Below are 15,418 nucleotides of genomic sequence, written 5' to 3'. Positions count from 1 at the left end.
AGATGGAAGATGATAGCAAGAAAAGATTTATGTTCCTATGCCATGTATCATTGATTCAGCAGCAAGATGGTACAAATACTGTGCATCTATAACCTGGAAAACAATACAAGTGTATCATGAGAAAATCCAATTTATGAAAATATGGACAGGGAAAACATCAATTTATGGAAGTCTGTCCTAAGAACATGCTGGTAGCTCTTGTGAAGACAGTGCCTGTAAAGCAGCCAGCATCAAATCAATGCTAGTTTTCTATTCCTAACTCCTAATGAACAATGAATTCTTGGCATAAAAATTTGGGGGAGGTGAGGGGGAAAGAATTACCCATACCCTGACTTATCATGAACTCACTGTTTTTGTTTTTCCCTTTTCCTAGAATATTTAAAATATAATTAACTCATGACTCTTTTTGCACAAATTATTTTACTAAAAGTGAAATAGGACTTCCCCAACTAAAAAATTCAAATATGTATCAAAATAGAAAATAATGCTTCTCATTTGGAAGGGGAATGAAAAATAATGGATCTGCATTTTACTGCTCCCTTACAGCTTATTTTCATTTCTGGGCTAGGAATTAAAGTGCATACTATGGTTTTATAAGGAGAATTATAGAAGTGTCAAGAAGAGATGAATAATTTTCAGTCCTTCCCATTCTTTCGCATTCACACGTTGTTAGATAGACACATACTCCTTGCAGCCAGAAATCTCATACCCTAAGGGGACAGAAGTGATGGGGTAGTGGCTACCAGGCTGTAATCTTGCAAGTAAGGATTTGAGGTACATTGGAAGATCCCTACCCTTTGGGCTCTCTGGCCTAAATTGTCTTTTCCTAACAGCTTGGCTTCTTTCACAGATTGGGGCTCAGATGGGTTTGAGGAATCACATGGTTGACCAAAGACTGGAAATGAAGGGTCGGAAAAACATGGGCATGTGGGCATTTCTGCAAGTAGTCCTAAAGTAGCCATAATACCAAGGGCAACATCAAAAGTAGTTCCTACCTTAACCACCTGCTTGATGCCATTAATTGCACTGTTCATGAGAGATTTGAGCATGTTGGCATCATTTAGAGAGTCTGCATAGCGAACACACATGAACAGGATGTGAGCCGGCAGCCCGGGGATCATGTTCACCACCACACCGCGGGGCTTCAGGTCTGGAGCAGAGAGAGTCAGTGAGAATTACAGCTGATGGTCAGCTCTCCCATTAAGCAATCTGTGATGATGGGGCAGGGGTTGTCTGCTTTTCTATACTTGATGCAGTGTCTGAATGCACAGGGATATCTTTTCTCTTTGAGGAATTCAGTCTGGCTCTTTTCTCGGCAAAAAATATACATACAGGGGCCACCTTTACCTCTTACTTCTCATTTGCAAAATACTTTCTCTTTTTGTAAGATTGAATAAAACACAGAATTTGTACTTCTCCCAGGTGTGAAGATCCTGGATTTCAGATCTCTAAGGTAAGAGAGGGTGTTCCATGCAGTCCCACGTCACCTCTCTGATGAGGATGGAATACGATCTCAGTGATCACATGCACCTGCCTTGGAATAGTACACAACAGTCCTGCAGAGAAGGACCAGCTGGCCTTGAGGAGAAGGGAATGGCTGGGAGACAAGAGTAGGGATGAAGGGAAGAGAGAAACTTTATAGAACAAGCAAAGATAAGCAAACAAGGACCTCCCAATGTCTGCATTAAGACAGGTGAACAAAGAGGCCCCACAGTACCAGTGAGGGTGGAAAGGCAAGGGTGGGGGTGCTTGTGTGCTCTGAGGGGGTCACTCAGGGGAAGAGGAATAAGGCTACACATGGGCTCTCTGCTCTGACATATTGGAATCAGCTGATAGGGAGGCAGCTTTTCTCCTTCTCCCTGGAAAATCTTGAGCTTTTCATGGTGAAGACAGTCTAGAGAGATTGTTTTGAAGTCTACCAACCCTAGGGCATGCACACTAGGAAATTCCTGTAACTGAGCAAGGGAGCCACAATTACTCCTCCCATGGCTCCTGTGCCAAGACACAAAGAGAAGATGTGTCTTCTACCCTCGCCATGTGATTAGTCTTGGGAAGAGGTTAGGGCAGTGCTTCTCAACTGAAGGCAAGGTACCCCCAGAGGGCATTTGGCAATGTCTGGAGGCCTTTTTTTCTTTCTTTCTTTCTTTCTTTTTTTTTTTTTTTTTGCTTTTTAGGGCTGCGCCTGTGGAAGTTCCCAGGCTAGGGATAGAATCAGAGCTGCAGCTGCTGGCCTACACCACAGCCACAGGAACTCTGAATCTGAGCCACATCAGCAACCTACACCAGAGCTCAAGGCAACGTCAGATCCTTAACCCACTGAGCATGGCCAGGGACTGAACCCACATCCTCATGGATACTAGTTGGGTTTGTAACCTGCTGAGCCACAAGGGGAACTCCCTGGAGGCATTTTTTTATTGTCATGACTAACAATTGCTACTGGCTTCTAGAGAACAGAAGCCAATGATGCAGCACACTATCCTATAGTGCAGAGCTCCCAAACAAAGAATTATCTGGTCAACAGTGCTGAGGCTGAGAAGCTCTGCCCAAGCAGTGGAGGAAGAAGAGGGACAACCCCACCCAGGACTGTGGCAATGACTGATACTCAAGTTCTCAAAGATAAAGCAAAAATTCAGAGTTCTGGGTTTCAGTACCAAGAATGAGGTTTTGGATGAGCTTGGCTTCATCTTCTCTTTTGTATTCCAGCATTCCTAGGTATTCCTTGGGTCCTGATGACAAGCGCACATCATTGGCTGTAGACAGAGGCAAACAATTAGCTAAACACAGCTTGCATAGACTTTATCATGAGACTACTCTGTCTTGCCACCCCATTCTGGCTGATTTGCATATGAACTCCTGTGGCTTTCTGATAAATGCAAATTTTATTGAACCCTGAAAAACTTGTTCTGGTAGTGATTCTTATCTGTGAGTATAGCAATGAGTATAGCTGCTGCTAACAAGGCTGAGTTACCCTTGACAGAATCCTTATGAGCACCTGGTATCTACAGAGCAGTGGGGATAAGAAAGCAATCTAAGATGCTGCTCTTGCCTTCAGGATGCTGACGCTTGCCTTCAGGATGCTGATGCTACAGAAATGAGGTTCACGAAACATCTGGTGTGAAATGCACCAAACTGCATGATCCCAAGGGGGTTGGACTTGGTTCCCAAGTGCTATAACAAGGTGCCATAAACTCGGCGGCATAGAACACAATTTTTTTTAAACTTACATCTTGGGAAGTCATAAGAGTGATAGAGATCTCACAGCACTAAAAATATCAAAGTATCAGTAGAGCTGTCTTTCTTTTGGAGGCTCATGGGGAGAACTAATTTCTTGCCTCTAGCTTTTAGCAGCTGCTCACATCTCTTGGCTTGTGGCCATTAGCTCTGACCTCTGCTTCTATCACCACACCTTTCTCTCTGCTTCCACTTTCACACCACCTTGTCTCATTCTGTCATTCCTGGCTCTTTCTTATAAGAGCTCTTGTCATTACATTGGATCTACCTGGATAATCCAGGATACTCTCCCCATCTCAAGAGCCTTCACTTAAACCCATCTGCAACCCCTTTGGCCACATAAGGTAACATATTCACAGATTCTGGGGGTTGGGATGTGGACATCTTTGGGTGGGCCACAGCCTGCCCTCTAGTCACCAGAGATTCATGTCCATACCGCAAGAAGGAGATGTGATAACAGAAGCATAGGTTAGAGAGGCAAAGATATTGAAGATGCTATGCTGCTGAATTTGAAAATGGTGGAAGATGTCCACAAGTCATCTCGTGGATTAGTGGATAGCCCCTATAAGTTGGAAAAGGCAAGGGAACAGAAACCGCCCCCCCCCCCGAAGCCTCCAGAAGCCCTGCTGACATGTTGATTTTAATCCAGTGAAAACCATTCTGAACTTCTGACCTCCAGAATTGTAAGATATACTAAGTCACTAATTTTATGGTGATCTGTTAGGCAGCCATAGGAAATTAATATAAGGGACATAAGAATTTATAAAGGGGTAGGTTGGAACTGTTGAGAAAATGGTTTCTGAAGGAAGAAGCACTCCAGCTGGGCCAAGAAAACTGAAGGGTGAAAAAGAAGATACTGCAGGTAAAGAGTTAACAGAACTCTCTTCTATAGCATCAGAGTTCGTTCTGTTGATTTACTAGCTCTGTTTCCTTGGAGACTGATAAAGGCAGAATGTTAGCTGTTTTACTAAGCAACCTGTTTATGATAAGAATGACCTCTGACTGGCAAACTGCATCTGGACCAGGAAGAACAATAAATGAAGCAGAAACACCTGATAAGAATATCATACTTTGGGTATTCCTAAGTGTGGCGACTTGTATCTGATCATGTTCTTTGGGAGCTAGTGCCACCTACTGAGTGTCCAGGAGGCACTGGCTGCCTGACAAGAGCCTCGTGAATGAGCCTGGAAACAGGCATTCCAGCCCCAGGGAAGCTTTCAGATAATGGCATCCCTGTGATGAATGATTTGACTGCAACTCCAGCCAGAACCACCCAGCTAAGCCACTTCTGGATTCCTGACCTTCAGAAACTGTGTTGTTAAGTGTGTGTGTTTTAAGTTGCTAAATTTGTGGGCAGTTTGTTGTATGACAATAGGTGACTAATACAGGAAGGGAAGCTGATGTGTTCCCCTTTAGACACATTAGGTTGGAGGTAATGATAGAAAGGTGAAGGAGTAGTCTTCGGGGCAAAAGGGGACTGGGAGTCAGGAAAAGTGAGGATGGCAGGTGGATTTTAGAAGTCCTTATGTAGAGATGGCAGTTCATTCATCCATTCCAACAATGAGGACATCACGGGGCAACTGGAAGGAAAGACATGGTCTCTGCCTTCATGACTGACCTTAATCATTAATTACTAAAGGGGAAATATCCTCGTTTTGGTTTTGGACATTTTAAATGTGAGGTCAGAGTTGAATAAATAACAAGAAAGGAACTCTTCAAAGAAATGAACATAGAAAAAGCAAGAGAGTTGAAAATAGAGACTTACATCAAAACAGTGTGGTACTGGTATCAAAACAGACAGACAGACCAATGGAACAGAATAGAGAATCCGGAAATAAACCCTGACACCTATGGGCAATTAATCTTTGACAAGGGAGGCAAGAACATAAAATGGGAAAAGGAAAGTCTATTCAGCAAGCATTGCTGGGAACCCTGGACAGCAACATGCAAAGCAATGAAACTAGAACACACCCTCACACCATGCACAAAAATAAACTCAAAATGGCTGAAAGAATTAAATATACGACAGGACACCATCAAACTCCTAGAAGAAAACATAGGCAAAACACTCTCTGACATCAACATCATGAATATTTTCTCAGGTCAGTCTCCCAAAGCAATAGAAATTAGAGCAAAAATAAACCCATAGGACCTCATCAAACTGAAAAGCTTCTGCACAGAAAAGGAAACCAAAAATAAAACAAAAAGACAACTTACAGAATGGGAGAAAATAGTTTCAAATGATGCAACTGACAAGGGCTTAATCTCTAGAATATATAAGCAACTTATACAACTCAACAGCAAAAAAACCAATCAATCAATGGAAAAATGGGCAAAAGACCTGAATAGACATTTCTCCAAAGAAGATATACAGATGGCCAACAAACACATGAAAAAATGCTCAACATCGCTGATTATAAGAGAAATGCAAATCAAAACTACCATGAGATACCACCTCACACCAGTCAGAATGGCCATCATTAATAAATCCACAAATAACAAGTGCTGGAGGGGCTGTGGAGAAAAGGGAACCCTCCTGCACTGCTGGTGGGAATGTCAACTGGTACAGCCACTATGGAGAACAGTTTGGAGATACCTTAGAAATCTATACATAGAACTTCCATATGACCCTGCAATCCCACTCTTGGGCATCTATCCAGACAAAGCTCTACTTAAAAGAGACACATGCACCCGCATGTTCATTGCAGCACTATTCACAAGAGCCAGGACATGGAAACAACCCAAATGTCCATCGACAGATGACTGGATTCGGAAGAGGTGGTATATATACACAATGGAATACTACTCAGCCATAAAAAGGATGACATAATGCCATTTGTAGCAACATGGATGGAACTAGAGAATCTTATACTGAGTGAAATGAGCCAGAAAGACAAAGACAAATACCATCTGATATCACTTATAACTGGAATCTAATATCCAGCACAAATGAACATCTCCTCAGAAAAGAAAATCATGGACTTGGAGATGAGACTTGTGGTTGCCTGATGGGAGGGGGAGGGAGTGGGAGGGATCGGGAGCTTGGGCTTATCAGACACAAGTTAGAATAGATTTACAAGGAGATCCTGCTGAATAGCATTGAGAACTTTGTCTAGATACTCATGTTGCAACAGAAGAAAGGGTGGGGGAAAAAACTGTAATTGCAATGTATACATCTAAGGATAACCTGACCCCCTTGCTGTACAGTGGGAAACTAAAAAAAAAAAAAAAGAAAATAGAGACTTAGTGATAAAGGTTGGGGGGAAGAAACACTATTGAACAAAAGAGTAAAGAGAATTAGAAGGCAGAAGTCATTGAAGTCCAATGATACAGAAGCAGGCAAAGGAAAGATAGGTGCATGGTCTTTTTCCCAGGAGCTCCTGATGATGCTCAGTGTAAAGTTCAGTCTGTCTTCAAGACTACTGTCTGGTCTCTTAGTTGTGTACTTATTTTTTTCCAAGAGAAACTAGGATATTGACCCCACATACTGAGAGAGGAAGTAAATTTTAAAGCAATTAAATTTGAAACTTTTTCACAGTATCATTTTTGCAAGGAGAGAACTAATAGAGAAAGGGTTAAAAGTATTCATTACCAGAACATATCTGATATTATCTGAAAAACAGTGATTATCACCCTGTCTTGAAAGGTCTTTCCATTAGCCCATCACTAAGCCCCAAACCTGCCAGCTGAGACTCATTCCTTTGGTTTTCAAAGAATTTAGATCACATCAGAGAGTAACAGTATCAATACATTTTGACTTTAGCTGAAAGTTTGAAAAAATAGAAAAGTGAATTGCTATTTTTCCTACTTTTTTCAATCGTCTTGGTTAGAGTCTTCACTTGATCTTGCAACTTTTTAATCACTCTGTCCTTCATGTCCAACTCTTCTTCAAGATCCTACAGAAATCAAAAGAAATGAGAACATTAGAAGCATCTTAATTTTTTTTTTTTTTTTTTTGTCTTTTGTCTTTTTGTCTTTTGTTGTTGTTGTTGTTGCTATTTCTTGGGCCGCTCCTGCGGCATATGGAGGTTCCCAGGCTAGGGGTTGAATCAGAGCTGTAGCCACCGGCCTACGCCAGAGCCACAGCAACGCAGGATCCAAGCCGCGTCTGCAACCTACACCACAGCTCACGGCAACGCCGGATCGTTAACCCACTGAGCAAGGGCAGGGACCGAACCCGCAACCTCATGGTTCCTAGTCGGATTCGTTAACCACTGTGCCACGACGGGAACTCCAGTATTTTTTGTAATAGTTTTATTGAGCTATAATTCACATACCACACAGTTCACCCATTTAAATTATACAATCAATGATTTCTTAGTATAGTCAGTTGTACAATCACCACCACTATCTAATTCCAAAATATTATCATCACATCAAAAAGATACATACAACTTTTAATTAACACCCCTTTGTTACCCTATTCCCTTCCAGCCCTTGGCAACTACTAATCTACTTTTTATCTCTACATATTTTCCTATTCTGGACATTTCATATAAGTGGAATCACATAATATGTGGCCTTTTATGTCTAGCTTCTTCCACTGAATGTGGTATTTTCAAGTACATCCATGCTGTAGCTTGTAACTTCATTCTTTTTGTGGCTAATATCCTATGATGTGGATATACCACATTTATCTTGATCTAATTTTCCCTTAATAAGGTAATGCCCATTGTATAAAATTTTAAAATATGCAGGTGTGAAAATAGGTTCTCTGAATGTCAGAAGCTGGAGGTAGAGAAACTGCAAAGATTTGGGTCCTAACTTTGTCTCTCTTTTCCGATAAGGGGGTGGCCCTGCCCATGCTGATTTGGCTCAATAACCAGAAGAGTCCTAACTATCTATAAGTATTTCTTATAAAGGGCAGAGAGTGTTTGGGTACTTCCTGAATTTAAGGGCTTTGACATAGAAAGGATTCAGGCTATTCCAATCCATCAATGCCCACCATGTAGTCAGTCCCTGAAGCCGTGGGCCCTCGTGGACTCTCGGGGCCAAGGGAAGTGGCACTATTTCTACTCAGTGGTCATCTCTCTCTGCAACAGTTAAAGACATTAGGAACTTTATCTGGCCTTACAAGTGGGGATGTGGGTACAGTTTCTTCCCTCCTATTTGAGCCTATTTTATGATACATCCAGTAATAATAATTAAAAAAGGCACCCATGAATCCAGAACCTAGAGGAAATTACTGCTTACATTTTGATTTATTTCATTTTATTTCTAATACGGCACATATGTATTTTACAAAACTGGGTCATACTGCACGCAAAATTTTAAACTATCTAATTCCCCATTATATTGTATTGCAGGTACTCATTATATTGCAGGTACTTTCCCCCTGTCATTGGTAATATACCCAGCTGTCATTGTAATGGCTAAGTCATATGATATATAATAATTTAAATCTACCCACTATTGCTGAAATCTTTTTTTTTTTCTGTGACTAATAACACTTGGCTGACCACTCTGAAAAATGGTCAAAAAATACTTGTCCACATATCTGATGGCTTACTTAGAACAGAAGTTGCTTTACTCAGTCAAAGGGAATGCACCTCCAGATGTTCCTGATGATTTACCTCCAAACCATCCCTGACAAAGTTGCCACAAGTGTCTATCCCTGGAAACCGCATGTGAAAGGCCTCAGGGTGTTCTCACTAGCACCATAAGATCTCTATTATTTGAGAGGGGAAAAATGCCTGGTTTTAATTTTGAATCTCTTTTATAGACAGTAAAACAATCACTTAAAGTGTTTTTTCTTTTTTTTTAATAGAGATTTTCTTTGACTCAAAGGATAGCAAAGCGGGTTAAACAGTGTCCCCTCAAAATCATGTCCATTTAGAACTCCAGAATGTGACCTTAATTGTAAATAAGGTCTTTGCAGTCACAATAAAACTAAGGATTAATGTGAGATCATACTGGATCAGAAAGGGTCCTAAATCCAATGAGATATATAACAGTCAAAAAAGGACATACATATGAAGAAATAGGCAGAGAGTGGAATTGTGCTGCCACAAACCAAGGAATGCCAGGAGCTCTAAGAAGCTCTAAGAAGTGAGATAAAATTCTTTAGAGACCATGGAGGAGTGCAGCCCTCCGGACACCCTGAATTTGGACTTCTGGCCTCCACACTGTGAGAGAACAGTGTTTGTTGTTTTAAACCACCTGGTTTGGGGTATTTCGTTGCAGTAGTTCTAGAAGACTAACACTGTCTCATTTGTGCATAAAATCACCACCTAAGATGTAGAAATTATATCCTTTTGTGGCATATTCACTATTCATTTGTAACACACTGAGGCAATTGGTTCAGGAACTGTGAACAGGTAGCTATGATTGGCCCCAAGCTCAGTGCCCTGCAGAAGAAGCAGGCCTGGCCCTTTCCTTCCTGGGAGCAGCACCACACACATGGGGGAGAGGGGTTTTGAGAAGGGACACTAAGTGGGACCTCACTGCTCCCAAAGCATCAGAAACAAACTCACACATACCCCACCCACCTCAGGGATTGACAACACCCAGAGCTACATGCACTTATCTGGGACTGAAGGCTCCCACAGGACAGGAAGTGAAACACACACGACCACTCGCCCATCCTCTCCCTCACCACAGGCTCCAGATGAGATCCCAGGGACACATCGCAGTTCATAGCAGCAGAAGGCAGGGGCAGCCTCTCACACACATTCAGTGTACTGTTGCTTATCTGGTGTAATGTGAGAAATCTATTCTCTCAGAACGTTATACCCCCCATAAGAAAAGATGGCTATCATCCAGATGCCCCGATGGGAATCTGTTAGTTCCTGTTAAGTGTTAAACTCTCTGGATTCCTCTTTTAATATATAATGATTCTTCAAAGTTAAATCCTGGCACTGCAACTACAGGATTTACTCTATCGTGTTCTTCCTGTGAGATAGGAAATAGGGGCACTGATGATGGGGAGCAGGGCCTGTGGGCATGTCTAGGCTGGCCACTACCCTGAGGAGCACACCCTAGTCACAGTTTTGGAGGCTGTCAGGAAGGGGCCTGAGACTGTCCACTTCCCAGGAAATCACCCTACCTACTACTTTGTTGCTTGTCCTCCTTGTGGGCTTCACAAATCAGTAAACATTCCAAAGGAATTTCTGAGAGCTGACAAAGTTGCCCAATCTTATTCTGACAAGGGCATTGAGAATTTGAGGAAGACCTTCACAGTTTAAAAGTTAGCCATCTACTATCACGATCATTTCATAGAAGAATATTTTGACTCTGAAAACTGTAGGCAGCACACACACTCCAGAAGCAAGCATGGGCCTTTAATGGGGTCAGCCTGCAATCCTCAATGTGCTCTGGGCCAGGGCACGCCATCGCAGACAGGTAACACCCATGGGACAGTGCTCAGGACTTTGCCCCCTCTCCTCTCTCAGCGTATGTAAATCACCAGTCTCCTCTGCAGTGGCTCTAACCTCAGAGACCACTCATCTTTGGAGATAAGGAAACAGATTGCTCTGACAGAGGATGGAGCTGCTCAGGGATGCTTTAGGTGGTGTGTCCCTCCTTTCAGTGATACCTACACACAGGCAATCATTTATCAACAAATGAGAAACTTCTCACCCTGTTTTCCATAGTGAGACGAGATGCTTCCTGCCGGAAACTACTCTTCACTTCACTTTCAGTCTCAAATTGTTTCTTCAAGTGCTCGCTGGCCTCCTGCATTTCTTGAATCTTATCCATCAGCTTCTCTCTCTCTTTGGTATGTATTTCATTTTGGGCTTCTATGGTCCTGAGAAAAGGTTTGAGGAAATGTCAGTATCAGTTTGACCATCATGGAGAAGTCAAGCATCATTAAAGCAAATGCTGATATTTCCAAAGATGGAAAAATACTTTAGCCAATTTATGTGTGAAGCAAATAGTAGCTGAATAGGGGAGTGCTTGAAGTGTGGGGACAAGACCAGGGTTAGCTGGGACATAAACCTATCCATGGCTGCTCCAGTCTCCTTAGCCTGATGAGATGTTCTTGTCTCCACCTGCCTACACCCCTTGACTTCTCTCACAGGACATCCCTACCCATTCACACCCTTATGACCAAAAGCCCAGTGATCATCTCCTCTGGGAATCAGATACTCAAAAAGCCAGGGATCATACAAAAAAAGGGAACCCATCCAAAAAGTTTCCAAATGATGCCCATCACTTTCCTACTGTTTTGGGCCCTCCTTTATCCCAATTCTGCCAATGAAGTCACATGACAAAAAAATGTTCTCTGGGAAATGGAATGTCCATTTATTGTTCTTGAAAATTAAGTACCTCGAGGATTTTTCAATTGGAATGGAATACTGATAAGTTTGACTTCTATTCCTCTGATGATTTAAATAATAAATGGGTGGAGTTCCCGTCATGGCTCAATGGTTAACGAATCCGACTAGGAGCCATGAGGTTGTGGGTTCGATCCCTGCCCTTGCTCAGTGGGTTAAGACTCTGATGTTGCTGTGAGCTGTGGTATAGGTTGCAGACACGGCTCAGATCCCGCATTGCTGTGGCTCTCGCATAGGCCGGCGGCTACAGCTCCGATTCAACCCCTAGCCTGAGAACCTCCATATGCCGCAGGAGCGGCCCAAGAAATGGCAAAAAGACAAAAATAAATAAATAAATAGGAATCAAACTTAATGTAATTAGGATCACTTAGAAATGGTTGTGCATAAAATTCACAGTGAAGAAGTCAGGGTAACTGGCTTTCCTGAAAATTATAAAGTTTTACAAAATATTTTTAACATGCAAAAGCACAATCTAATTTATAAAAAAATATTATTTGATATGAGTGATGTTTTTTGATATGGGGAAACACTAGGATACAAAATGATACCTTATTAATGAATGTGAAATTCTAAAATTGTAATTCTAATTTGAGTTATGTATAAATAACTAAATCTATATTTTATTACAAAAGAATTGAAAGCTTCAAAAACATTTTTTTAAAAAAGTATCTCAACAAGTTGGCAGCAAACATTTTCTTTATGAAGCTCCACCAGGGCCTCTATTGGTTAGGATGTAATTTGGGGCGATTGTCAATGAAGACTTTTTTTCTTTTTTTGGCTGGGCCCATGGCATGTGGAGGTTTCTGGGCCAGGGATCAAACCCAAACCACAGCAGTGATAAGGCTGGGTCCCTAACCTGCTGAGCCACAGAGGAATTCCTAAAGATTCTTCTTCAACAGCGATTTTAAGCCTTACCCTAGGTGGTCTGCTGAGAGCAAAACTGTTCTCTCTCATACAATCTTACCAGTTTTTTTGAAGAATTATCAATTATTTTTTGATAATTCCTGCATATGACATAGCATCTTAAGAGAATAAAGGGGGTACATGAAAAGTAAGTCTCCACCCTGTGCACCAGCCATCCAGTTGCTCTCCTTGCAGGCAACCAGTGTTGTCTGTTTTGTTTCTCATATATATTCCCAGAGAAGGGTATGTATGTATACACAAGTATTTCTCCACATTTGAATGCTAACACCTTTCTTTTTTAACTTAGTAACTATCTTGGTATCTGGCAGTTTCAGAAAAGAAAAGCATTATATGAGCATAGACTTGAGATACATACATGTTAACACTTACTTTCTTTGTGTTCCTTCCTCTTCTCGATTGCGATTCAATTGATTAGACAATTCTTCTAGTTTTCCTATGATGATGAAACAACTGTCACTACTTTGGGGGCCATATCACTGCATTCTGATTTGGGTTTTGTTATATTTTCATATTTTCAGTTATCAGGAATGATGTAAGCTGTATCCAGCTAGAGATTAGTTTTTTTTGTTCTGAACAACACTTTAAAACTTTTCAAGCCATTATTTTTAAATTGTGATATTTTACATAAAAATTTGAATTTCTTGTTTTTCTTTAAAAAATAGGAATACCAAGCAATACTGGGGCCCAAATTCCTATTTGGCAACAATTAATGGAACGTGGAGGTTGTTGCCACCTTGAAATATCCATGCACCACACTGTACCATCCACCTAGCTGACTCCTCACATTTATTATACCTGTTTGGCCACAGGAAGAATCGGAGTTTAAGACTCCTGGGTACAATGACTTTTCTATCATTCCCTGGGTACAGAAAACCATTTTCTAGAAGCAGGTTCATAAGGGTTCCAATTACCTTTCATGTTTTCAGTTTGTTCATTCAGGCGGATTTCAAGATCTTGCTTCTGTTTCTCCAGTTCTGAAATTTGCTGTTTAAAGTCTGGTATCATCTTTAGAGGAGGAGTAGAGATATTAGAATATAAAATACTTTCATGTATAAACTTTAAAATCCCAGAGTGACTCAGAAGCAAACTAGCTGTTTAACCCCATGGAGCCTGTGCTTAATGCAGTTGTATAAGAGGGCTAGCCAAAGCATTGGACTGGATGGATGTCATTGTTTTTATCTCAGGACCTATCTAGTCACAACAAATACCAGCATGCTCAGAGTGAGTGGCTCTCACACAGCTATGACCCTCCACATCACTGAGGTCTCCTGGAGAGAAGGAGGTATCCTATCTGGGAGCGCATACAGGAACACCCTGCCAAGTGGAGGGAGGATGATGTGTAGAAATGGCAGCCAGTCTCTTTGGTCCAGGCCTAGAGACATAATCTCATCTAGAAACAGGAGCATCTTCTCAAAAGGGTCCCCCTGTGCCCTTTGAATTCCAGGCTGTGCACTGTTCTGTTAGCCAAGGTCTGGAATGATCCATCATGTTACATAATTCTCTTTGTCTAGCTATATATATATCTACAAATGTTCATCATTTCTAATCCTCAGTCCGCTATGGAGTTTATAAAAACACCCATGCCTCTGAAGTCCAAATGAAGAATACTTGTTTGGGAGTTCCTATCGTGGCTCAGTGGTTAATGAACCTGACTAGTATCCATGAGGCCATGGGCTCGATCCCTGGCCTTGCTCAGTGGGTTAAGGATCTGGCGTTGCTATGAGCTATGGTATAGGTCGCAGATGTGGCTCAGATTCCACATTGCTGTGGCTATGGCATAGGCTGGCAGCTACAGCTCCGATTTGACCCCTAGCCTGGGTACCTCCATATGCTGCAGGTGCAGCCCTAAAAAGATTAAAAAAAAAAAAAACACACTTGTTTGATGGTGCAGTTGGATCTCACTGCAAATTTCTCATTAAAGTCTCACCCAAGGACAATAAAGATGTGCAATCATTAACTGTGCTGCAGGTCTGCTATGCCTGGGGTAACATCTCTTCACGTGCTGACACAGCCCTGACATTTCCTAAAGTTTCCAGGCTAGGCACAGGAGGACATGCCAGTAAAGAAGTTGAGAAGGAGCAGCCATTGAGGCAGGATGAGAAGCCTGTGAGTGTGTGGTGTCCTGGAAGCCAACAGAACAGTAAGAAGGGAGAGGGATGCCTGCTCTCACCACTTTTATTCAACATAGGTTTTGGAAGTCCTAGTCAGAGCAATCAGACAAACAAAAGAAATAAAAGGCATCTAAAATGGAAGAGAAGAGGTAAAATTGTCACTGTATGCAGATGACATGATGCAATATATAGATAACCCTAAGGACTCCACATGAAAACTACTCAAACTGATCAACAAATTCAGCAAAATAGTAGGATATAAGATTAACATTCAGAAATCAGTCACATTTCTGTATACTAACAATGAAATATTAGAAAAGGGATACAAAAATACAATACCTTTTAAAATCTCACCCCCCAAAATTAAATACCTGGGAATAAACCCAATCAAGGAGGTGAAAGACTTATATGCTGAGAACCATAAAGCATTAATCAGGGAAATTAAAGAGGATGCAAAGAAATGGAAAGATATTCCATGCTTCTAGCTTGGAAAAATTAATACCTTAAAAATGGCCATAATACCCAAAGCAATCCACAGATTCAATGCAATCCCTGTCAAATTACCCATGATATTTTTCACATAACTTGAACAAACTATCCAAAAATATATATGGAACCATAAGAGACCCAGAATTGCCAAAGCAATCCTGAGGAACACAAACCAAGCAGGGGGCATACCTCTCTCAGACTTCAGACAATATTACAAAGCCACAGTCATCAAGACAGTGTGGTACTGGTACCAAAAGAGAAATACAGACCAATGGAACAGAATAGAGAACCCAGAAATAAACCCAGACACCTATGGTCAATCTTCGACAAAGGAGGAAAGAATACAAAATGGGAAAAAGACAAGTCTTTTCAGCAAGTGGTGCTAGG

The 15,418-nt window shown here is 41.5% G+C and overlaps 1 protein-coding gene across 2 annotated transcripts in view; it reads right to left on the bottom strand.

Moving 5' to 3' along the window:
- Positions 1-15,418, bottom strand: part of MYO5C (myosin VC) — a 129,143-nt gene that overhangs the window by 17,530 nt on the left and 96,195 nt on the right. For both annotated transcript variants that reach the window (XM_005659597.4, XM_021095283.2), the window contains exons 30-35: positions 13,343-13,436; positions 12,801-12,864; positions 10,810-10,978; positions 7,040-7,127; positions 2,652-2,750; positions 996-1,150 (exon numbers count right to left, since the gene is read on the bottom strand). In XM_005659597.4, coding sequence (XP_005659654.2) covers positions 996-1,150; positions 2,652-2,750; positions 7,040-7,127; positions 10,810-10,978; positions 12,801-12,864; positions 13,343-13,436 — 669 coding nt within the window. The remainder of the gene's footprint in view (positions 1-995; positions 1,151-2,651; positions 2,751-7,039; positions 7,128-10,809; positions 10,979-12,800; positions 12,865-13,342; positions 13,437-15,418) is intronic.

The sequence above is a fragment of the Sus scrofa genome, chromosome 1 (assembly GCF_054392235.1).
Source record: "Sus scrofa isolate SSC_HxYL_T2T_F1_AM1 chromosome 1, Sscrofa_HxYL_maternal_Yorkshire_Landrace_v2.0, whole genome shotgun sequence".
Taxonomy (NCBI): domain Eukaryota; kingdom Metazoa; phylum Chordata; class Mammalia; order Artiodactyla; family Suidae; genus Sus; species Sus scrofa.
Note: the sequence above shows the minus strand (reverse complement) of the source record. Positions and strands in the feature narration are given on the sequence as shown.